The sequence below is a fragment of the Erinaceus europaeus genome, chromosome 12 (assembly GCF_950295315.1).
Source record: "Erinaceus europaeus chromosome 12, mEriEur2.1, whole genome shotgun sequence".
NCBI lineage: Eukaryota > Metazoa > Chordata > Mammalia > Eulipotyphla > Erinaceidae > Erinaceus > Erinaceus europaeus.
In genome coordinates, this window is record NC_080173.1 from 43,201,098 (window position 1) to 43,225,961 (window position 24,864).

General features: G+C 49.3%; 1 protein-coding gene and 1 long non-coding RNA gene across 4 annotated transcripts in view; one reads left to right on the plus strand and one right to left on the minus strand.

Moving 5' to 3' along the window:
• Window positions 1-24,595, plus strand: part of LOC103127443 (rho GTPase-activating protein 27) — a 104,358-nt gene extending 79,763 nt beyond the window's left edge. For 2 of the 3 annotated variants that reach the window (XM_060203313.1, XM_060203314.1), the window contains exons 4-19: window positions 12,322-12,366; window positions 12,731-13,138; window positions 13,488-13,670; window positions 13,852-13,929; window positions 14,003-14,086; window positions 14,443-14,510; window positions 15,304-15,394; window positions 16,254-16,358; window positions 20,172-20,270; window positions 21,710-21,818; window positions 21,913-22,026; window positions 22,121-22,219; window positions 22,376-22,453; window positions 22,540-22,674; window positions 22,798-22,903; window positions 23,003-24,595. In XM_060203313.1, the coding sequence (XP_060059296.1) occupies window positions 12,322-12,366; window positions 12,731-13,138; window positions 13,488-13,670; window positions 13,852-13,929; window positions 14,003-14,086; window positions 14,443-14,510; window positions 15,304-15,394; window positions 16,254-16,358; window positions 20,172-20,270; window positions 21,710-21,818; window positions 21,913-22,026; window positions 22,121-22,219; window positions 22,376-22,453; window positions 22,540-22,674; window positions 22,798-22,903; window positions 23,003-23,180 (1,980 nt within the window). In that variant the 3' untranslated portion in view covers window positions 23,181-24,595. The remainder of the gene's footprint in view (window positions 1-12,321; window positions 12,367-12,730; window positions 13,139-13,487; window positions 13,671-13,851; window positions 13,930-14,002; window positions 14,087-14,442; window positions 14,511-15,303; window positions 15,395-16,253; window positions 16,359-20,171; window positions 20,271-21,709; window positions 21,819-21,912; window positions 22,027-22,120; window positions 22,220-22,375; window positions 22,454-22,539; window positions 22,675-22,797; window positions 22,904-23,002) is intronic. The other variant, XM_060203315.1, reaches the window with a different exon arrangement.
• On the minus strand, window positions 19,411-22,457 carry LOC132541896 (uncharacterized). Its single transcript, XR_009553004.1, has 2 exons — window positions 22,341-22,457; window positions 19,411-19,589 (listed from the first exon to the last, which is right to left on the minus strand). It is a non-coding gene; the product is annotated as an uncharacterized LOC132541896 (long non-coding RNA).
• Window positions 24,596-24,864: the final 269 nt, after the last annotated feature.

The window sequence follows — 24,864 nt, forward strand, 5'->3', positions numbered from 1 at the left end:
TCACAAGAGATGTGGCCACTTGACCTCCCCCTGGGATTCCCCAGTGAGCACAGTCTGTTGCTTCTTGCATCTGTCTCAGTCACTGTCACCTGTGCCAACCAACTCATGCCCACCTAGAGCCCCAGCTTCTGCTTGGCTTGGCAGTGGAGTGTAAAGCTGGGAGGAGAGAAGGACAAGTAGGACATGTTTCACCTGACATCCATGATCCCTGATGCCAGAGCTGCATCCTAGAGAGAGAGGACTTAGTCTGTGTTGGGCTGGCTGTGAGTGGGCCCAGTCTGTTTCCAGGTAAATACTGAACACTTTGTAGAGCAGCAACACTGAGAATATAGGATAGAAAAAAAAAAAGCCTCAAAGAGATTTTTTCCTTTTTCCTCTTTTTTTAAATTATTATTATTATTATTTGCCTTCAGGGTTATCACTGGGGCTCGGTGCCTGCACCACAAATCCACTGTTCCTGTAGGCTATTTTTTCCCTTATGTTTCCTTTGTTGTTTTACCATTGTTGTGGTTATTATTATTATTATAGTTGTTACTGATGTCGTTGCTGGATGACACAGAGAGATATGGAGAGAGGAGGGGAAGACAGAGAGAGGGAGAGAAAGTAGACACCTGCAGACCTGTTTCATTGCCTATGAAGTGACCCACCCTGGAGGTGGGGAGCCGGGGGCTTGAACCAGGATCCTTGAGCAGGTCCTTGTGTTTCGTGCCACCTGCGCTTAACCCGCTGTGCTACCGCCCAGCCCCCTAGTATTATTTTTTAATTTTCTTTGCTTTTTTTTTTTTTAAATAACATTTCTATCTATCTATCTTGGGTAGAATACAGAGAAGAATTGAGAGGGAAGGAAGAGTACTGCTTAACCACTTATGAATCTTCTCTCCTGCAAGTGGGAACCAGGGGCTTGAATCCAGGTCCCTGTGCACTGTAATGTGTGCACTCTACCAGGTGTGTCACCACCTAGGGCCCTTCTTCCTTTATCTTATGAAAGTGTTCCAATCTATTTAAAAAACAAAAATAATATTAAAGTAAACGTAATTACACCTATTACCCAGATTTAGCTATTATTTACGGTGCTTATTTGTTTTTTGCTAAGAAATTATAAATGCCAGACTTCATCATATTTCATCCTTAAAAGCTTTAGTATTCATCTCTTAAAATGAAAACTGATGCTTTTCTTGTTTTGGTGTATGTATGTGGTGGGAAGGAGGCTAGGATTATACCTTAGGGGTAAGATATATGCCTTATGTATAGGGCACTGGGTTAGGGCTGGGGAAAAAGCATCACATTTTATGCAACAGTCATGCTTGAGGCATCAGAGTTCCAGGTTCAACCCTTGGCACCCCCATAAATCATACCTGATCAGTGCTCTGAGCACCCCTTTAACTCCCTCCAAAGTAGAAATTAATGTTACAGTAATATGGTGCTGTTGTTATATCTAACACACTCAAGTCTTTTGTATCATCTAAGATCTAGGCCAGAGCCACGCTTCCTCCATTCTCCTCAAGCCAGGCATGCACAGCCACTCTAAACCAGAATCTGGAGAAAGGCCAAACTTAATTTTTTTTAAAGATTTTATTTATTTATTAATGAGGAAGATGGGAGAGAGAGAGAGAGAGAGAGAGAGAGAACCATATATCACTGTGGTCCATGTGCTGCCAGGGATTGAATTTGGGACCCCCTGCTAGAGAGTCCAGTGTTTCATCCACCATGCCACCTCCTCGGCCACGAAAGATTGAACTTTACACTTGCCTCTTAAACCTCTCTGAACAACCCCTCTCTTTCTTTCTGCTAACGAATCCAGACCAGTTGGCCTGTTCAATATCTACTGGTATTCAGCTGGTACTTGTAGTGTGGTTCCCTTGGCCCTTTGGCCCTGTGTCACTAAACACTGGGAGGTCTGAAGGCTTATGGGGGCCAGTCATCAGGGCCTGTTAACAGGTGATTTAAAGGCTGCCGGAATCAAGGATGACTCCAGGATTCTGAGTGACAGAGAAGTTGCTGAGAGGGAAAGGAGGAAGTGGACCTGTGTTGGGGACATGGAAGGCATCCAGGTGGGAAGTCAGATTGGCAGCTTGGGAGATGCACTTGATGGATGTAGCCTAGTGACACTAGGGGGACTTTCCCAGGATGCTAGAGTGAGAAGCAAAGATGAGACACTCAGCATGAAGAAGCTGGGCAGAGGAAGTGGAGCGTGGGCTCAACAAGCTAGAAAGGAGAGGTCAGAGGTAGTGGTGGTGGAGGAACAATCATGAAGGAAGTTGCTGGGAGCCCTTCTGAAGCAGTGGGCTGGGTGTGTGAGAGAGGACACCAGACGGCAGGACACATACATCCCTTCAAGAAGTTGGTGCTGAAGAGAAGGGGAGAGTGGGACTCAGAGATACATTTTTTCTTTCTTTTTTTAAATTTTATTTATTTATTTATTTTCCCTTTTGTTGCCCTTGTTTTTTATTGTTGTTGTAATTATTATTGTTGTTGTTGTTGTTTATATCGTTGTTAGATAGGATAGAGAGAAATGGAGAGAGAAGGGGGAGACAGAGAGGGGGAGAGAAAGATAGACACCTACAGACCCGCTTCACCACCTGTGAAGCTACTCCCCTGCAGGTGGGGAGCCGGGAGTTCGAACCGGGATCCTTGAGCTGGTCCTTGCACTTTGTGCAACCTGCACTTAACCCGTTGTGTTACCACCTGACTCCCACATTTTTTCTTTTTGAGAACTAGCGACCAGGGGCTGGGAGGAAGCTCAGTGAGTAAAACACACCTTTACCAGGCTCAAGGACCCCGATTCAAGCCCTCAGACACCACATCGGAACATCATGCAAAAGGGAAGCTTCACGAGCAGTGGAATGGTGTTGTGGTATCTCTCTTTCTCAGTCTCACCCTCTGGGGGTGGGGATGGAAAGGAAAAAAGAATTTGTCATGGTAGAATCACATAGGCATAAAACCCTGAGTGGGCACTGGGTGATTTGTTGAAATGCTACAAGGACAAAGACAGGTCAAAGAGGCTAGAGATTTGAGGCCAGACATTTGCTAAGCAGGTGAGAGGTTCAATTTAGGGAGGTTAGACAGAAGGACCTCATGCCTGCCATTGGGGTATTGAGAAGAAGGATGGATGAAGGTGCAAATAAGTCTGACCCCTCATGCTCACCACCTGCCCACCAGAACTGGCTTATAGTTCAGCCTTTGCTGACTGGCCAGTTTCTAGACAGACTGTTCCCAATTCCTCTGGGGTTGCCTTCTGGATGCCTAACAGCCTTACTCAGACCACAAGGTATGACTGTGAAGGGGCCCCACTTAAGCCTCTGCGGCCAAGCAGGCAGCCCCATGAGATCAACACTGAGGGTAGAGTCCAGTACTAAGAGCCCTCAGTAGAAACCCAGCATCAGAAAAAGCAGGACTGTGGCTTTACTTTCTCCCCAGTCCCTGAATGTGAGAACCTGTGTGGGGAGTGAGGGTGCTGCAGGGTTCTTTATCAAAACCAGCCCTATGTGGCTGAGATATGACAGCCCCTGCTATGGAGCATGACAGGTGGCAAGGTTGCTCAGTAGGCAGAGAACAGGACTTGACTACAGGAGCCCCAGGTTTGATCCCCAAATTTCATGTAGCACAGCAATGCACAAGTGTCTCTCTTTAAATAAATAAATACATTTCCCCCCTAAGCACTGCTTAGCTTTGGTTTATGGTGGTACAGGGGATTGAACCTGGAACTTCATAGCCTCAGACATGAGAATCTGTTTGATGTTTTCCCCACCTATCTTTTTTTAAAAGCAAGAATAAGTAAAGGAAAGTGAGGCCCAAAAGATGTAAGAGGTTGTCCAGAGAGAGTCTGAGGCAGAATCTACACAAGAAGTCAGATATCTTCTTTTCCATTCTTTTTACCATTTAATCAAATGAAGCTTCTACCCCAAAGCCAAAGGAAGAGTCTCAACTTTTTTGAGAAGAGTCCTTTGGAATCTGTATGTTTTTGGCAAGGTTTCAGTGAGCCTCACTCAGGCCATAACACAACACATTTTGCTCAGGTCCCAGCCCACACCAGACTCAGGCAGGGTGGGGGGATGGGGAGTGGGCAGGACTAGGCTTGGATTCCCCCAGTATACTGAGGCTTGAGGATACAAGCCCTGAGAGTGATGGGCCACTGCAGACTAGGGGTGAACACAGACTGTCCTGGGGAAGGTACACTGGGTAGGGACCAAGCAGTCTTGATTCTGTGCACATAGACATGGTTAAGTTCCTGGAGACAGAGATCAGAATTCCTTTCCACCTCCTTTCCCTTCCTAGGGGCTACAGGGCAGGCTCAGGGTTCAGTGAAGGAGGTTTTGCCCTCCCCTTAAGCCCCTAAATGCTAGTTTTCAGTATTTGACCTCTGAGACCAGATAGGATTTTCCTCTTGCTCCTTTGAGGGTTTTGAGAGAAGGAGTGGGAACTGAGGGGTGGAGTACTGCTAGCTTGTCTGGCCCATCCTCCACTGTGTGCCTCTCCAGACATGAGGGTGTGGCTGAGGGAGGAGGATCACACGGGGAGCCACTGAGGCCACCCACCGTCTTCTCTTTTTTATTTCTTTTTTTTTTTTTTTTAAAGATTTTATTTATTTATGAGAAAGATAGGGGAGAGAGAGAAAGAACCAGACATTACTCTGGTACATGTGCTGCCAGGGATTGAACTCAGGACCTCATGCTTGAGAGTCTAGTGCCTTAGCCACTGCGCCACCTCCTGGACCACTCTTTTTTATTTCTTTTAGGGTTTTATTTTTTGTTATTGCCATAAAGTTTATCATTGGGGTTCCGTGGCTGCATGAAAAATCCACCACTCTCAGTCGCCATTTTTACCTATTTCCTTTCCTTTTTTTTTTTTTTTTTTAATTTCTTTATTGGGGGATTAATATTTACAGTCGACAGTAAATAAAATAGTTTGGACATGCATAACATTTCTCAGTTTTCCACATAATAATACACCCCCCACTAGGTCCTCTGTCATCCATTTCCAGGACCTGTACTCTCCCCCCACCCACCCCAGAGTCTTTTACTTTGGTGTAATACACCAACTCCAGTTCAGATTCTACTTGTGTTTTCTCTTCTGATCTTGCTTTTCAACTTCTGCCTGAGAGTAAGATCATCCCATATTCATCCTTCTGTTTCTGACTTATTTCACTTAACATGATTTCTTCAGGCTCCATCCAAGATGGGCTGAAAATGGTGAAATCACTATTTTTAATAGCTGAGTAGTATTCCATTGTGTATATATACCACAACTTGCTCAGCAACTCATCTGTTATTGGACACCTGGGTTGCTTGCAGGTTTCGGCTATTACAAATTGTGCTTCTAAGAACATATGTGATCTTTTTGGATGGGTGTGTTGGGTTCCTTAGGATATATCCCCAGGAGAGGAATTGCAGGGTCATAGGGTAGGTCCATTTCTAGCCTTCTGAGAGTTCTCCAGACTGCTCTCCACAGAGGTTGGACCAATTCACATTCCCACTAGCAGTGCAGGAGGGTTCTTTCGTCCCCACAACCTCTCCAGCATTTGTTGCTGCTACCTTTTCTGATGTATGACATTCTCACAGGAGTGAAGTGGTATCTCATTGTTGTTTTTATTTGCATTTCTCTAACAATCAAAGACTTGGAGCACTTTTTCATGTGTTTCTCAGCCTTTTGGATCTCTTCTGTGGTGAATATTCTGCCCATGTCCTCTCCCCATTTTTGGATAGGGTCATTTGTTTTCTTGTTGTTGAGTTTGGCAAGTTCTTTATATATTTTGGTTATTAAACTCTTATCTGATGTATAGCATGTGAAGATCTTCTCCCATTCTATAAGGGGTCTCTTGGTTTGGGTAGTGGTTTCTTTTGCTGTGCAGAAGCTTTTTAATTTGATGTAGTCCCATAGATTTGTACTTGCCTTAGTCTTCTTTGTAATTGGATTTGTTTCATTGAAGAGGTCTTTAAAAGTTAGACGGAAAAGAGTTCTGTCAAGATTTTCCTCTAAGTATCTGATATTTTCTGGTCTAACATCTAGGTCCTTGATCCACTTGGAATTTACTTTTATGTTTGGTGAAATATAGTGGTTCAATTTCATTCTTCTGCATGTTTCAACCCATTTTTTCCAACACCATTTGTTGAAGAGACTCATCTTTCCTCATTTAATAGTCTGGGCATCTTTGTCAAATAGTAAATGTCCATAGGTGTGGGGGCTTACTTCTGGCCTCTCAATTCTATTCCAATGGTCACTGTGTCTATTCATGTTCCAGTACCAAGCAGTTTTGATTACAATGGCCTTATAATACAATTTGAGATCTGGAAGTATGATGCCTCCAGTTCTGTTCTTTCTTTGCAAGATTGTTTTGGCAATTCTAGGTCTTTTCTGATTCCAGATAAACATCTATAGTATTTGTTCTATTCTCCTAAAAATGTGGTTGGATCTTGATGGGGATAGCATTAAATTTGTATATGGTTCTGGGTAATATATTCATTTTGATGATGTTAATTCTTCCAACCCATGAAATGGAATATCTTTCCACTTCTTTGTGTCCTTTTCAATTTCTTTGAGTCATAATTTTCAGTATACAAGTCTTTCACTCCTTTCCTTTCTTTCTTTTCACTTGATAGGACAGAGAAATCAAGAGGGGAGAGAAAGAGAGACACCTACAGCACTGCCTCAACACTTGTAAAGCTTCCACTCTGTAGGTGAGGACCAGTGCCTTGAGCCTGAGTCTTTCCATATGGCAACACGTGCTCTCAACCAGGTGGCCACCACCTCCTTCTCTTGATAGGGGGAGGGAAATACAGACAGGAGGCCCAAGGAGCCACTGCTGCCAAATAGAAAGGATCAAGTTGCTTGCTGCCCAGAGGGTTGGTTAACCAAGAGACAAGAGATAGTCTGAGAAGAGCAGATTTAATCAGGGTGTAGTGAGCCTGAGAAGATGGCAGGCTCATGTCTCAAAAAGCAATAGTGCTATCTGCCTAGAGTTTATAAAGGATGGTGGGTCAGTGGGAGAAATGAGGTCCAGTCATATGACCATCTGACTGGTGTAAAATGTCTTGTCATGAATCTGTGTGTTCAACTGAAAAGGGTCTTATGCGGAATGAATCTCCAGGGCTTAGTGGTCTGTCTCTTGTAAAACTTTGAAATAACACCATTCAGCAGTTGTAGCCTGAGAAATGGTGCAGTAGCTAAAACACTGGGCTCTCAAGCATGAGGTCCAAAGTTCAATGTCTGGCATCACAAATGCCAGAGTGATGCTTTGGTTGTCTCTCTCTTTCTTTTCTCTGATTATTAATTGAATAAACAAAAACAGTAAGAATTGAATTAAAAAAAAACAATAAGACAGATGCCTATGTGACTAGCTCCTAGTTTCCTTAATAGAGGTGAAGACAAGGTGAAAGGGAAGAGAGGAGTGGAAGGATATAATAAGTGTGCATGGAGAACAAGATGGAATCTGTAATTCTTGCTCACCAATATGACCTCTGTGACCAAGAGAAAAGAAAATATCTCAGTCCCTCTGTCCTGGGGCCAGAGTCTACCAGGAGACCCCAGGCACAGGGCTAGGTCTCATACTAGGGAAGAGAAGTAGGTGTACTTACAGACCAGTGTTGAAAGGTCTTCTTACATCTGTGTTCCTCTCTCTTCCCAAGCTCAATCCCTGTCTCATGGTTTAGAATCTCTGGCTGTTTTGCAATTTGCAGAGGCTGTTTGCAATTTGCAGAGACCGTGTGTGTGTGTGTGTGTGTGTGTGTGTGTGTGTGTGTGTGTGTACACATGCTAGTGGGGATGTGCAAGTGTGTCTTGGCTGCTGAGGCTGGAAGAGGCAGGCCCTGTTCATCAGGCAGATACATGTTGATGTGGTCAGATTCTGCTCCTGTCCACCACATGACTGGAGGGAGCCAGCCACCCTCTGATACCACATTTGCCCAGACCCTTCCTCCTTAGAGCCTCTTCCCACCAGACCCCACAAGCTTCCTCTTTTCTAGCACATCCTCCCCAGGCTTTGGGGGCAGTTTGAGAGCCACCCATGTTCTTGTCCATACCAGCCTAAGCCCCAGCACCCAGTTGTCCCCTCTGCCAGCCCCACCTGTCCAGCCCCCAACCCCCACCCCCATGGTTCCATGCTATCCTCTGTGGAACCTGCTTCACAGCCAAGATTTAGGACTGCTGGTAATCAGTGCTGCGTGAAGAAACCAGATTGTCCCCAGACAAAAAACACAGCCCTGATATGAGCCCCCACACCCCCTTGCTGACAGTCTCTCTCCAGCAGCACTTCCGCAGCCCTGACAGGAAATGGGCTGAGACACAGCCTCCCGCCATCTCAAAGCAACTTCTTGTTTCCCTGTTGCCTTCTGCCAGCCTTGGAGTTGTGCCCCTTGGTTCCATCCCTGGACCTTCCATGGGCTGCAGCTCAGCAGCTCTGAGGAAATAGGATGGTGGACATGATTGCCAAACTGACCAGGAAGCAGAGTCGGGCCCTGCCGGCACAGGTAGGGGCCCTGGTACAAGAGGGCCAAGCCTAGCCAGCCTCTGATGGGGCTACTAGAGCTCTCTGAGGACAAGGGGCCACCTGTGGGCCTCCATCCTCCTGCCTGTTAGAAGTTGAGTAAGCTGGGTTTCAGAGTACACAGTCTCACGGAAGTTGGGGACTCCTACCTCCTTTCCTCTTTTCTTCTCTGAGGTTTTGCCTTTGTGAGGGAGCAGCACAGGGATGCTGGGGGTGGTAGGGTAGGGGCAGAGAGGTTGGGCTGCCATCTGTGTGTAGATAAGGGTGAGTACTGACTTCTGGAGGAGTAAGGGAAGGAGGTGTGGGGGAGGGGGGCCTGGGCAACTGTGCAGTAAGAACCAGGGGCCCTCTCTTGGATCTGGCCTCTGGCCTAAGGTGGAGAGACCACTTCCCCTTCAGGCTTGTTGTCCCCTGTGTCTATCCTGAGTGGAGTATGGGTCCCAAGCACCCCTGATACCCTAGTCAGGCCCATGAGTTGGGGCTGGGGCGGCAGGTCCTGCTTTAACCTGGCTCAGCTAACTCTCCAAGGCCACAGGACCTTTCTGACCACACAGGACCTCCACAGACCAGTCAGATCCTGGCCAAGGCTCTACTAGGAGAAGGAAGCTCCTCTGCATCTGTGGGCTACACAGGGAGCATGGGGCCTCACTGCTGCTGCAGTTCACACCCTGCACCAGCCCTCAGAATCCCTCACAAGGGCTGGCCTTGCCTGTGGTGAAGGATCCTCACTCCCTCCTTTGTCTCTGTGCAGTGCCAGTGCTTACATTGTGCTTCCTTTGAAGGAACGACGCCCTACCCCCATTTATCTGATTTGCACTCTGGAGCCCCCCATACTGATTCCACACCTGCCCTTTCCTCCTGACAGTCCTGTCACAGCAAGGATCTAGACTCCCTAGATCATCTCTGTGCCTACCGGAACTACTCCTGTGTGTGAGACCCTTGGTAGCCCTACTAGCCCAGGACTCCTTGTGGCTGGACGCCATCACCTGGTCAGGTGAAAATCCCTTCTCCAAGGAGCCTGGCCTCTTCTACCTTCCCACTCCAGTGGGAAGAGCCTGCCCTCCAAGAGCCTGACCTCTTCTCCCCACTTCCCTTCTAGCCCCTTACTCAGCAGTGGCCAAAGCCACTGCCTCAGTGGGTCCATATGCACATAACTCTGGCATATGCAGTGCCAGGGATCAAACTTAGTACTTCATGCCTGTGAGTTCAACATTTCATACGCTGTGCCACCTCCCATGCCACAATATTGTTTATTTGTTTATTTATTTATTTTTCCCTTTTCTTGCCCTTGTTGTTTTTCATTGTTATAGTTATTATTGTTGTTGTTATTGATGTTGTTGTTGTTAGAAAAATGGAGAGAAGAGGGGAAGACAGAAAGGGGAAGAGAAAGAGAGACACCTGCAGATCTGTTTCACCGCCTGTGAAGCGACCCCCCTGAAGGTGGGGAGCCGGGGGCTGGAACCGGGATTCTTCCGCCAGTCCTTGCGCTCTGCGCCACCTGCACTTAACTCACTGTGCTACCACCCGACTCCCTATATTAAGTATTTTTTTAATGGATCTGCTGTGGGTTGGACTACCTGCCTTGGGGTGGTGTAGGGAAATGACTGGAGTCAGTTGCATCATCTTGAGCCTTGCTTTCTTAAGCAACTCCTGCTTTTAGTTGGGTGGGGGGGACTGTGTGGCAGCAGAACGATGAATAATTGAGCACAGAGGCCAGGCAGCAATGAGCAGAGAAGCAGAGTTTAGGGGTGTGTGTGTGTGTGTGTCTGTGTGTGTGTCTGTGTGTCTAGGGGGGTTGGGTATGGGAGCAGGGAGCTCTAGCCTGAAGGAAGAACCAGGCAGGGAGATTAGAAGGTGCCTCTTGTATTTGGGGAAGAGCCTGAGGACTGGTGTGGCTGGAATGCAGAGGACTGCAGGAGGGCTGTAGTGGGAGAGAAAGGAGAAGTGTAGGGTCTCTGTTAGCCACACAGGAGTGTGTGGGGTGAGGGGAAGTTGGGGAGGAACTAAGGACTGCTATACCCAGTTGTTCCTACACACCAGGGGCTAGCTTCCCTGTCTGAAATGACATTGGTTCCTTCTCTGACAGTACTTCACGGGCCTGTGTGCATCTTGCTGACCACCCTACTCATCTCCTGGCCTCAGCCCATCACCACATATACCTGAGGGCCAGCTCTGCCAGGGCAAAGATTGTGTCTTTGTGTCCTCTGCTGCATCCCCAGTGCCTGGCACAGAGCAGGCGACTCTGGCTGCTCACATGCATGTGCCTTAAGCAGGATGTGCCTGCCCAATGGAACTAAATTTACAGCTTAGTGAATTTGCCACCACAACAGAGGAACATCTAGGAGCTCAAAAAAAGTTTATCATACAGAATTTCAAGACTGCAGAAAAGTTTAAAGGACAAAAAAAAAAAAAAAAAAGCAATCCTTAAAGTGACACAGCCAGAGAAAACCCTTAGCATGCAGCAGAGTAGTTAAAAGTATACACAGAGTAGGACATAGGCTCAGTTTGCCATCTTGAAAGCTGCAGCATTATGTAGTCTGAGAACACAGTACATATCTCTGCATGCTATTCTGCTGCCTGGGGGATTGGTGGTAAAATTATCTGTTTCTCCAGTCCAATCCTCTAGTTCTTACCTGCAGGTGGGTGGGCAAAAGGGAGTTTCACAAGCAGTGGAGCAGTAATATAGGTGTCTCTCCTCCACTCCTTCACTCCCCTCTCCCTCACCTCCCTCTATTTAAAAGGGAAAAAAAAAAAGACTGCTGGCAGTGGTAGAGCCATGAAGGCACTGAGCCCCAGCAACAACTATGCCACTAGAGTTTAAAGTTCAAGGCAAGGGGCAAGGAGTGGCAGGAAATAAGGTGGAAGACAGGCAATAGGCAGGTGATGAGGCTCCTGTTTAAAGGCCTAGACTTTGCCCTAGAGGTGGCAGGGAGCTGTGAGGATGTTAAGCACCACCAAGCTTATTTTCTGTGCAACTGATCCCTTCATCCCACCTCCCTTTCCTTAAAAATTTGATTATTTTATTTATAAAATAAAAAATAGAAATTATCAACAAAATCAAAGGATATCCATATTCCTTCCCCTCCACTGGAAGCTTTCCTATTCTTTATCTCTCTGGGAGTATGAACCCAGAATCATTACAGGGTGCAGAAGGTGGAAGGTCTGGCTTCTGTAATTGCTTCTCTGCTGAACATGGGTGTTGGCAGGTTGATCTATACTCCCAGCTATTTATTTTATTTTTTATTTTATTTTATTTATTTTACCGGAGCACTGCTCAGCTCTGGCTTATGGTGGTGCTGGGGATTGAACTTGGGAGTTCACATCCTCAGGCTTAAAAACTGTTTGCATAACCATTATGCTATCTCCCCAGTTCTCCACCTCCTTTTCCTTTGGAGGCATGGGGGGGGGGACTCAATTTCCTTTCCCCCTTCTTTTTCTTTCCAACTGATTGTCACCTCTCCTTCTCTTATCTGGAATTGATTCTGAGGCTTACAAATCCTGTTTGTGGGAAGTTCCAGCTCCTAATACGAGGCAGTACTTATCAGGCTCAGAACTTTCCGGACTGGGAAGGAAAGGGGTGGGGGCTCTTGGTGGAGGTTGTGGTAGAAGCCTTGCTCCTATGTGACATGAATGGGGATCAAACAGGGACAGGTACAAGCTGTTTCACTTCCTGTCCAACCTGTGATTCGCCCCTGTGAGTGCACATCTGGGAGAATCCGGTTATCAATATTTTATTATTGCTAATAAAGAATTAATGTCATAGCCCCATGCATCTGAAGCACTTCATACTTTACAAAGCATTTTCAGGAACATTTCCTCATTCTCTTCTGTGTGATTTCCAGGACTGGCAGTGTGGACACAGCAGCCAGGGTGCCCAAGGCAGAGAGGTACTGTGACTTAAAGAATGTCGTCCAGGGTGGCAACCCGGTTAAACCCACATAGTACAAAGCAATGATCCGGGTTCCAGACCCCGGTTTCCCACATGCAGGGGGGGAAGCTACGCAAGTGGCGAAGCAGGTCTGAAGGTGTCTGTCTTTCTCCCTCTCTACCTCTCCCTCCCTCCTCTCTCAATTTATCTCTGGCCTATCAAATAAAATGGAAAAAAAAATGGCCACCAGGAGCAGTGGGTTTGTTGTGCCGACACCAAGCCCCGGAGGCAAAAAAAAAAAAAAAAAGTCCAGGTGGCAAGTGACAGAGCTAGGACTGCGTGCGCCCCTGGAGTTGCTCTGAGAGTCTCCTTGCTTCTCACAGGTGGACGAGCCCCCGGAGCCTGTGTACGCAAACCTAGAGAGGCAGCCGCGGGCCACGTCTCCTGGCACTCCCGCAGCCCCGCGCCCCAGCCCAGCGTGGGAGACGCACACCGACAAGGACACCGGGCGCCCCTACTACTACAACCCGGACACGGGCGTGACCACCTGGGAGTCGCCCTTCGAGGCGGCGGAGGGCGCCCCCAGCCCAGCCACCTCCCGGGCCTCGGTGGGCAGTCACGAGAGCCTCGACGCTGAGTGGGGTCAGTACTGGGATGAGGAGAGCCACAGGGTGTTCTTCTACAACCCGCTGACGGGAGAGACGGTCTGGGAGGACGAGCAGGAGGACGAGCCCGAGGACGAGCTGGAGATGCAGCCCGGCCTGAGCCCAGGCAGCCGCCCCGACCAGAGGGTGAGGGGCGGGGCCTGTCCGGGGGCGGAGCTGCCCCTGACACCAGGTCAGATTCCCCAAGAGTAGGTGGGCGGGGCTGACTACCTCTGCTCCCAGGGCCTTCCTGAGGGGCGGGTCCTGGCAGGGGTGGGTGGGGCTGACTCTCCGTCTGCCCTGCCTCCAGCTTTCCATAACCCCTAGGTCTGCGGGTGGAGGGCGGGGCCTGACCGAGAGTGGGAGGGGCTGGTTCTGCGTGTCCGTGCTGTGAATGTGCTCCCCAAAGACAGAGACCTGAGTTTAGGGGGCGTGGCCAGGGCCAAAGGGTGGGGTAGGGTACGTACCCGGGTCTGACTCTGTCTTCTCGCTACAGCCTCCCACCCCTGAGACCGACTACCCTGAGTTACCAACCAGCTATCCTGAGGAGGACTATTCCCCCGTGGGCTCCTACAATGAGGCCGACCCCTGTTCTCCCTTGGCCACTCCCCCGGGCTGGTCTTGCCACACTGACTCCGATGGGAAGATTTTCTACACCAATGATGTCTCCGGTGAGCAGGTAAGCAGCAGGGCCCCGACGGCCTTGGGGTTGCTCCCCAGCTTTTCCTCACCAGCACCTCCCCTTAACATTCTAAACCACAACCCCCACAGGGCTCCACGGTAGAGCCTCCAAACTTTAACTGTATTGGGTGGGACTGTTTTTCTTCCTGAATTAAACATCCTGGCCATTCTCCCCATAGTGGGTGAGATTGGAGGACCATGGAAAGCCTTACTTCTACAACCCAGAAGACTCTTCTGTCCGGTGGGAGCTTCCCCAGGTAACCAACGGGGAAAGAAGCATGCTGAAGAGTGAGGAGAGGGTAATGTATGACAGTGGCGTTTGCCCCACAGGTCCCCATCCCTGCTCCCCGAAGCATCCGCAAATCCAGTGGGGACAGTGAAACCCCAACCCAGGTGACCCAGCCAGAAGAGAAGGTAAGAAGAGAGATGGGGAATGTAGGCTTAGAAAGAATTTCCACAGAATAAAGTGGTGGGTAGGGGTTGGAGGTCTTGGGGTTGCAAGTGGGTCAAGCATTTCTCCATAGGCCTCATCTCTAGCCTGGGCTGAATGCACCTACATTTGGGTCATACCAGCCTCAGAGTGGGGTAAGGTTGGGAGCTGGGAAGAAACCTCGTCTTCTGCTGCTGCTGTTGCTAGAGCAGGCACACCACCATGATCTGTGAAGAAGGCTTGGTGAAGACACAGGCCTTGCTTATGGGAGTCTCTGGCTAGCCTGTGCTCCCATGGCTCACCCTCTTCACAGCCTCCTCTGTCCCCTTTTCTCTCCAAGATCAAGACCTTGGACAAGGCAGGTGTGCTCAATCGCACCAAGACAGTGGACAAAGGAAAACGGCTCCGGTAAGAACCTGTTGGCATCCAGACTAGGACAGGCTGGACCTTGATGATGGTGCTCATGGTGCACTTCCTGTGTGCCAGGCTCTCAGTAATCCTCAGAGACTGAGGCAGGGCAAAATGAAATAATTTACTCTGATAGAGTGCTGTTTTGCCATATACCAACCCAGGTTCAAGCCTGGCCCCCACTGCATTGAAGAAAGCTTTGGTGCTCTGGCATCTCTTTCTCTCTCTCTCTCTATCTTTCCTTTCCTCCCTCCCTCCCTGAGAAAGAGAGAGAGACAAAGATTAGAGTACTCCACCAAGTACTCCACCTTGGCTAGAAGGTTATAGTTGAGTCCATTCTTTTTGTTTTGTTTTGTTTAAATTTATTTATTTTCCCTTTTGTTGCCCTTGTTGTTTTTCATTGTTGTTGTAGTTATTATTGTTGTCGCTATTGATGTCATTGTTGTTGGATAGGACAGAGAGAAATGGAGAGAGGAGGGGAAGACAGAGAGGGGAAGAGAAAGATAGACACCTGCAGACCTGCTTCACCGCCTGTGAAGCTACTCTCCTACAGGTGGGGAGCCAGGGGCTCGAACCGGGATCCTTCTGCCGGTCCTTGCACATGCGCCATGTGCGCTTAACCCCCTGCACTACCGCCCGATTCCCAGTTGAGTCCATTCTTCAGGCCTGGGTGCCACAAATTTTTTTCTTAAGCTTCCAGGCCCTTCTCGTACAGGTGGGAGGGGAACCTAACCTGGGACCAAATCCAAGTCCTACACCCCCTCTCCCTTACCAATGTCCTATCACCACCTAGGAAGAAGCACTGGAGTGCCTCTTGGACAGTTCTGGAGGGTGGTGTCCTGACATTCTTCAAGGACTCAAAGAGCTCAGCAACAGGTGGTCTGGTGAGACCTGGGTCCCAGGGCAGGGGTCACCTCTCTGTGGGTCTTTACATGACCTAGCTTCTCAATGGCTGCATCTGAGACAGTGGAACAAGTGTGTTAAGGGAGCTGATGGTGGCAGTGGGTAGTAACAGCACATTCACCTTAGGACAAGCACTTCCCCTTGTGGAAAGGAAGTTCCAGCCTGGTGGGCAAGGCAGGGCTGCCTTCCTTTCTCCTTTCCTGGCTTGTTGGTCAGGCAGCAGATGACCAGTCAGTCAGTAGGCTTCATGGTTAAGAACTCCCAAGGTGAGGGAGGTAGCCCAAGGGTGGAGAGCCTGCTCTGTTTGCATGAGGCTCTAGCTTTAAGCCCTGAAACCACATGAGAGCAGCAAAGACAAGATAAGTACAACTCCATGAGCCATGGAGTAGTGGTCTATGCTTTCTCTGAGTCTCTATTTCACTTTATCATTAAAAAATAAATAAGAGGTGCTGAAATAGTCACCCAGTAGAGTAAATACCTTCCCAAGGCTCTGAGTTCCATTCCTGACACCACATAAGAATAGCATTGGGGGAGTTCCATGCATGACAAAGAGGTATAGTGGCATCTCTGTTTCCTCCCTCCCACTGACTCTTTCTCTCTCCCTGTCTAAATTTTCATTCCACAGAGATGCTTAACAAGAAGGTACTCAGAAGTAGAGCATATGCATAAAATCCTGATTTCACTCTACAGTGCCTCAAAATGTTTTAATTAGGAAAAATAATACTGATATTCTGGGCTCCCCATCCCCCAAGTTGTGGGAGCCAGAATGCTCTGTCAAGCCTGTCTGACCTGAGGGATCCCTGTAAACATGTCTCTTCAAACCCCCTCCTCCTCCCACAGAGACAGCCTTCCAAGCTCTCTACCCCAGAGTACACAGTGGAGCTGAGGGGGGCCTCATTGGCCTGGGCCCCCAAAGACAAGTCCAGCAAGAAGAATGTACTGGAGGTGAGTGGTGGGAGTGGGCAGAAGGAGAAGGGGCTGGTGAGTCTCACTAGATGAGCCTCAGGAATGGGGGCCTGGAGGTAGGTGGGTCTTGGAATTCTGAGGGCTCAGAGTCAAGGCGACCTCCACCTTGGGGACAACATCCAGGGTAATTCTGGCATCACTGATACTGCAGTTCCCTCTCCTGCACCAGAGTTCACTAGTCTTTGGCCGCAGAGTCTCAGTTTCTGGAGAAACATCCTTATCACTCTGGCCTGAGACAGACAGGAAACTCCCTGTCCCATGACCCAAGCCACTTACTCAGGTGGAATACCTGCTTTGCCAGCTCAGAGCCTAGCCTCCATCTGGACTAGGTTCCCAGTGAATAAACCAGGGCAGTGGACAGGTTTTTCAGGCTCCTTCAGCAAGAAGAAAGAAGTCAGATGTGGCTAAGCACCACAACTGCCAGTGGCCACATGTTGTCTTGTGTTTAAGCTACTGGCATCCTCACCTCAGTCCTTGACAGTTTTGAGGCAGCTCACAATGAAGCTGGTAAGATCCACTGAAAATCCAGGACCAGGCAAAACAAGTTAAAGAAGGGGATCAGTGTGAAGAGAAATTAGGAAGCAGATGATGTACAGGTGTTAAAGTTGTTGTTGCTGGGGGGGGGGGGGGGTGGAGAGACAGACTTCCAGATTTCCAGGTAGCCAAAATGAAAAGGTTGATCAATTATATGGCTTTTACTACTGGGGGGGAGGGGCGTACACAAAAACATCTTCCTGGGTTTCGAGTGAAATCAAAGCTTTTTCTTAACTGCCCCCCCCCCCCCTCTTTAATTGCTTGAGGAAATTTCTAGTGCCTCCATGGACAGACAGAGTCTAAAAGAATGAGGGCAGTGCATTGCAAAAGACCTCTAGTTTACTAAGGGACTCGAGACTGCTTCAGAATGACACATGATGAATGACAAAAGCCCTTATTGCTCAGAAAGCAATAAGAAAATAGAAAAGCAGTTCTGCAAGAAACTGAGTGTGTGGTTATCTGATGAGTCACCAAGCTTTAGAATCAGAGAATCCACAGAGCAGGGTGGGAAAATAGGTTTCATCTCCTGAGCTAGGTCTGGAGCCTTTTTAAGAAAAATTCTGGATTCCTTCCCCATACCTTAAAAGGTACAGTGCTGTGACTGTAACCAACTTGTAATGTCTGCCATGGGTATTAGAGTGAAGAGGGACATCACATTTGCCGGATGTGTTCCTTCTCTAACTTAGAAGAATAGTCTTCAAATGGTGATCTGTAAATGTCACTTCTCTTCTTCTTCTTCTTCTCCTTCTCCTTCTCCTTCTCCTTCTCCTTCTCCTTCTCCTTCTCCTTCTCCTTCTCCTTCTCCTTCTCCTTCTTCTTCTTCTTCTAGCGTTTGCCCTTCTTCCATAGCCAGTCAACAGCGTCAGGTTGAGCCTGATGTAAAGTTTCGAGACCTTTGAATCTGGAGAGGTGGCAGTCGTTGACTATGTGGGTCATAGTCTGTCTGTAGCCGCAGGGGCAGTTCGGGTCGTCTCTGGCTCCCCAGCGGTGGAACATAGCGGTGCACCGGCCATGGCCTGTTCGATAGCGATTGAGGAGGGCCCAGTCATAACGTGCTAGGTCAAAGCCGGGTTGACGCTTGCAAGGGTCTGTGATGGGGTGTTTGTTCTTTACCTCAGCTGACTGCCAACTTTGTTTCCAAGAGATTGGAACAGAGAAGTTCAGTGTAGGCGTAGGGGGACCAGATTGGGTGACGAGACGTCAAGCGTTGGACAGGGTGGGCGAAGATATCCACGTATATTGGCAGGTCCGGTCGAGCGTAGACGTGGGAAATGAACTTAGATGATGCCGCATCCCGACGAATATCTGGCGGGGCGATGTTGCTAAGAACTGGCAGCCATGGAACCGGGGTGGAACGGATGGTTCCAGAAATTATCCTCATGGAGGAATATAATTTGGAACCTACTCACTTCTCTGAGTAGGTTTCACAGTAGACACTTTGTCTTTTCTGGAAGCTACTCAAGCCAGTGGGAAGACAGGCAATTTTGAATGGAAGCCAAGGAATTCCCTACTTCCTGCTGGGTGGGAAAATTTCATAGCAGGCTTTCCTAGTCACCACTGGACCATAGAAAACTCCAGCAATAGTCCCCTGAGGACAGCAGCGTTGGGGTAGCTCAGCTTGCCCATGCATTCAACAGAATGAATGCTTCCTGAAATAAGAGTGCTGTGTAACAGTTTTGTCTTCTGTGTGAAATGTTCGAGTATGAGTTGATAGTGTTTTGAAAAAGTTGCCAAAAACAGTGGTTCGTGTTTCAGAAATACTGTTATACTTTTTAATGGCATAACAGGGCTCTTGTTAGCTTAGATGAGAATGAGGCTGTGTTGTTTGCTAGCTAAAAGTCTTTCTCTAATATTTGTGGGAAGGGGTATGAAACACAAATTGCAGTTTATATTTTATTTATTTATTTATTCTACTACTTCTTTGCTTGTGCAGTTTCTACCCTGCAGGTAGAGACTAGGGAACTCCTTGCTCACTGTAATGTGTGTGTGTGTGCTCAATCAGGTGCACCACCAACCAGTTCCTGTATTTATTTTTTTATACAGTGCTGGAAATAAAAACCCAGGAGCTCAGAGCAGCTCTTGAAGTTCAACAGTTTGCCTATTTTCAGATGGAGAGATAAACAGAAAAGGTGAGAGAGAGAGAAAGAGAGAGAGAGAGAGGAGACAAAGCACCACATTACCACCCATGGAGCTCACCTTGCTGTCGTCAGATGTTGCCAAGGATCAAACCTAGACTCCTGCAAGCTCACTCTATCATTGGATCCAAAGATAGAGTTGCTATCAACTGATGCAACCAAGCATTCACACTGACTATTTTTGTCAATTTGTCAATATTGACTTTTTTTTTTTTTGGTCAAGATGACTAATTTTGTAAAACTGACTATTTGTCTAGGTGGATTGGTAACTGTCCACCTTGACTATGGTCCTTGGAGTTGCCAGCTACCTCACCTCATTCTTGGGAAAGTTTTCTTAGGGAAAGAGGACTCTCAGTCAGCAGTTAGCTTTAAAAAAATGGTTTGGGCTATTGACAGTGGCTTGTTCCTCAGTGCTCTAAATCATTACCTCTTAGGCCCAGATTATGGGGCTTCTGAAGGAAGGCTATGAGTATGGAACACCCAGTAGACTGCCAGGCCAGTGCTTCTTCCAGCTGATGACCCCTCTGGTCAGTGCATTTTCCTGGAATGAATAAGGATAGATTTGTCGATAACTTTATTGCACAGTAATTTTAATTGTAGATAGTGCATTCTTAGCACCTCACTTTAGTATATTTGAAATTTTTATAAATGTAAATTAGTGTAAGAAGATAAATAATATCTAATCAAGTTATTTTCAAAGGATTACAATACATTTTTGGTCTAAACCTAAACTTTTTTCATTTTGTACATATTTTGTGTTTCATTCTAATTGTACCTTGTGATGTGTGAATATATATACAGTGTACAGAACACACCCCACCCTATAGTCAGAAATCTTTATGTGGCAGAAAGTTCCCCATGGCTTTCAGCTGGGGAAGTAGCTCAGCAGATGGAGTACAAATATGTGTGCCTGCAAGGGAGTTGCTGAAACTTGCTGTGCCTCTCTGCCCCCCAGAAACAGGGTTACTATCATTTTCTGCCTTTAATGAGGTAGTATATCTGTCCTGGAATGAAGCCCTAGCTCCCCTAAGTCCTGAGGCCCTGGGGACAGGAACAGATCATCCACACTTGTGCATTCTCCCTGGGAACTAGCACCAGAGATGACTGACTTGTGTCCCTGCAGCTGCGGAGCCGGGATGGCTCAGAGTACCTGATCCAGCATGACTCGGAGGCCATCGTCAGCACCTGGCAAAAGGCCATTGCCCAGGGCATCCAGGAGTTGGTAAGCAGAGTCTGGGGACCCCAGGGGTAGTGAAGACTGGGTGGCCAAGCTCAGTGCTGCTGGGGTCCTTCACTTGGTCACTGAGAGCTCTATTGCACCTTTAGGTGAATCACCCTCCCTGGTACACACACACATACACACACACACTGGCTGGGCAGCAGATGGGGTGCTGATGAAATAGCCATTCTTGGGAGTTGGGTGGTAGCACAGTGGGTTAAGCACATGTGGTGCAAAGTGCAACGACCAGCATAAGAATCCCAGTTTGAGCCCCCGGATCCCCACCTGCAGGGGAGTCACTTCACAAGCAGGTCTGCAGGTGTCTATCTTTTTCTTTCCCCCTCTGTTTTCCCCTCCTTTCTCCACTTCTTTCTGTCCTATCTAATAATGGTGACATCAATAACAATAATAACTACAACAACAATTTAAAAAAAAACAATAAGGGCAACAAAAGGGAATATATATACATATATATAAAAGAAATAGCCATTCTGAGATTCTCAGCTCAGGGGCGGCACCTGTGGAACACTTCAGGTGGTGGTTGTAAGGTGTATACTAAAGGAGGCAGAAAGAAATGTAATAGCTGAGGCTGGAGTGACAGGCTAAAACTAGAAGATGCAATTGTAAAGAACTGAAGAATTTATTGTTTTGGGGTTTTTTTTAGGTTCCAAGTAGAGATGGGTCAGCTCCTTCCCACCCCCACCCTCACCTCCAGTGACAGCTATTCCCTGGGAAACATGGGGGGTTTTCTGTGGCTTTTTATTTTATTTTTACATATTTCCTTATTATGGATAGAGACAGAGAGAAGGGGCAGATTGAGAGGAAGAAAGATACCTGCAGCACTGCTTCACAGCTCATGAAGCTTCCCTTCTGCAGGTGGGGACTAGGGGCTTGAACCTGGGTCCTTGCATACTGTAATGTGTGCACTCTACCAGGTGTGCCACCATCCTGTCCCTTTCTTTGACCCTTAACTCCTTGTTTCCTTAGTTCCACAATGAGAGCAGTATTTGGCTGTTAGTAAAAGTAGGAATCCAGATACAGGGAGGTGATGCTGGTGTGGTTGGTGGCTGGTCCCAGCCAAGATTTCCAGTTCACACTAAGGGTTGCTGCCCTCATAGAGTGTGCACAATGGAGCTGAGGAAAATCTAAGAAAAGGGGCCAGGTGCTGGGGAAGGGGGGTTAGGGGTTTGTTTGAATAAAGGAGGTATAGGAACAGGACCACGGTGCCTCTCACATCTGAGTTCTTTGCTGCCAAGAGAGGGAGCTACTCTGTTTCTGGTAAGAGTTCACCTGGTTCCCTTGAAGCGAGGACTCCCAGTCTCAAGGTCACCAGGCCTGCTGGGAAGTCACTTTCAATTGTTCCTCCCATCCCAGAAGACCCCCAGCTGCCCCTAAACCCCACCCACACTCCCAGCTCTGCCTCTGAGGCCTCCTGATTCCAGTCCACAGAGTCCCTGGAGGAAGAAAAGGAGAACAGCCCGGTGGACTTTGGGTCGAGAGAGCGCCTGGGGAGCTGGTGGGAGAAGGAGGAGGATCCACGATCAGGTGCAGGTGTGTAGGGGATGGGGCATCTGGGAGCAGGGATGGGGGTGCCAATTGGGTCAACGCCTTCTCCCTGCTTTGACTAATGGTCCTGAAACCCCAGCTACTGGCCCTGGAGGCCTGGAGAGTGACTTAAGCAAAGTCCGTCACAAGCTCCGCAAGTTCCTGCTGAGGCGGCCCACCATGCAGTCCCTGCGAGAGAAGGGCTACATCAAAGGTAACTAGCTTTTTTTTTTTTAAAGCAGATAGCTGGGGGCACCGCGGGGCAGGGGGCGGGGGGGGGGGGGGCTGCTGACTGGCCTCTCCCCCAGACCAGGTGTTCGGCTGCGCACTGGCTGTGCTGTGTGAACGCGAGAGGAGCCCGGTGCCGCGCTTCGTGCAGCAGTGCATCCGCACCGTCGAGGCCCGGGGTAGGCACGCCGGAGGGAAGGGGGGCGCTTCCAGTCCCCCTACATTCACGGAGGCCACTGGGTGGGCGCATGGGGCAGAAGAACGCCCCCCCACACACACACACAGAAGTCACTCACTTACCCGGGAGCCCGGAGTCACGCCTCCCTCTGCCGCAGGGCTGGACATTGACGGGCTGTACCGCATCAGCGGAAACCTGGCCACCATCCAGAAGCTGCGCTACAAGGTGGACCACGGTGAGGCCTGGGCCACCTGCCCTGGCCGAAGGGCGGGCCGCGGGCCCCCTGCACGTCTTCACCCCCCCCCTCCCCACCTGCCGCAGATGAGCGTCTGGACCTGGACGATGGGCGCTGGGAGGACGTGCACGTTATCACCGGCGCCCTGAAGCTCTTCTTCCGGGAGCTGCCAGAGCCCCTCTTCCCCTTCTCACACTTCCGCCAGTTCATCGCAGCCATCAGTGAGCCGGCGGGCGGGCGGGCAGGGCGCAGGCGGCCCCCCTGGCCAGCCCCCTTCTGCAGTCTCATGTGCCCACCCCCTCTCTCACCTTACCTTCCCGCTTTCCCCCCTTCCTGACCCTTAGAGCTGCAGGACCCGGCCCAGCGCATCCGCTGCGTGCGTGACCTGGTTCGCTCGTTGCCCGCCCCCAACCACGACACGCTGCGGCTGCTTTTCCAGCACCTGTGCCGGTGAGCGGGCGCCTGAGCTGGGCGGGCTGGGAGAGCTGCTGCCCGTCCCACCGCTACCTCCGCCCTGACCCCTGACCCCTGTCTCCATCCCCGCTGCAGGGTTATTGAGCACGGCGAGGAGAACCGCATGTCCATGCAGAGTGTGTCCATCGTGTTCGGACCCACACTGCTGCGGCCCGAGACGGAGGAAGCCAGCATGCCTATGACCATGGTGTTCCAGAACCAGGTGGTGGAGCTCATCCTGCAGCAGTGCTCTGACATCTTCCGCCCGCACTGACCTCGGAGGCCACCCCCACTACTGTCACCTCTGCGGACCTCGGTGTCCCACTGTTGGAACTGGACGAACTATCTCAGGCCCTCTGCCTCCCACCACTCTGCAGACCGGTGTGCATTTGCCTTTCTCGGGGCTGAGGTCATGGTGACCCCTGGTGGGGTAGTCAGCAAACTGCTTCTTCCCGGTCTGGTCGGTTTGGGGATTGATTGCATCCTGTTCTTTATTACAGCGCCACCTACTGTGCGAATGCAAGCATGCGTGTAATGGGTGGAGGGGTAGTTTGCTGGGTAAACTGTGCTGGGAGGAAGAATTGGGGTGTGAGGTTAATTGGCTTCAGGCCTCCGCCTGGTGAGGGACCTTCTAGCAGGTTGTGTGGGGCCGGCCCTGTGGGCTGGACTGACCTGGACTGGTGGCAAAACAGTAAGTTCCTTCCCTCCCTCATAGTGTGGTGGCTGGGCCTGCCTTGCCCCCTTTATGAAGTTACCGGCTGGGTGTGTGGCAGGCCCTCTGAATAACTTGTGTTCTCTGCTGAAGTTCTTCATGATCACTGAATGTGTGCCCAGCACCTGTTGTGTGATGAGCCCCAGTTCCTCACACAATTCCATTGTGCAGACAAAGCCTGTAGTTTACAGAAGCAAAGTGACTTTTCAGAGTGCAGGCAGGGTAATCTGACTCTTGGATTAGGTTCCTGTCTCAGACCAGAGCACAACCTCTTGGAAGGAGAAATCAACCCCCCCCCTCCGCCCACAGCATGAGTTTATGGGTGACAGGAAAGCAAGTAAGCTGGGTGGAGTCTGGACCTGGAGGGGCCCTTGGAGGCAGAGGAGCTTCACCTGCTGCCTTGCTTTAGGGAGAAAGGAAATGACATCAGCAGCAGTGCTAGCCCCTCATGACATCCTGGCTGTCAAGGATGCCTTCCCTATTGTCCACTTCACTGTGAAGGGCTTGAGTGGTCTATAGGATGGAGGGGAGGTGGAGGGCACAGCTTCAGGACTCGGGGCACAGAACTTGGAGTCAGCAGCCTCTCTTCCTGCCCTGAACACAAACCACCTCAGCCTGTGGGTCTCAGCCCCCTGCCCACCCTCCGCTTGCTTTACAGACAACAATTGCTAATATTTATTGAACATTTGCACCATGCCAAGTAGTTTACTTGGATCATCTCATTCATTCCTCAAGCCAGTATTTATTATCTGCTCTTCTGTGCCAGTCACTGATTGGGGCAGGGGCACCATGTATCTGCCTACCCTTGGGGAGTTTGTGTTCCAGTGGGGGAGGCTGGCTCAGGCCCACCCCCTGGGGCCAGCAGGCTGGGGCGAGTGTACACATGGAGGCCTCACACCAGATGTCTGAATATTTGAAGGTTATAAATCAAATTAACAGCTGTTAAATAAAATACATTCTATTCTCCTATTGGAAAATGCCTCTGGGAAACCGACTTCTTCCTTGGAACCAGACTTCTTGACTCACACATCACTGCATGCCCCTGGCTGTCCTCCCACCCTAGCCACCACACCTCATTTTTTTCTGCCTAGCTGGAAAGTCCTTGGGGCAGCTCCTTCTCCCATTCCTTTAGGGTTCTACCTACTTCAGAGAATGCTTTCACTATCCCCCAGCTGGGCAGCCAGAAACCTAGAAATACTGCTTTCTCTCTCCATTTCCCTCTCTCGCTCCACCCTCCATACCTGAG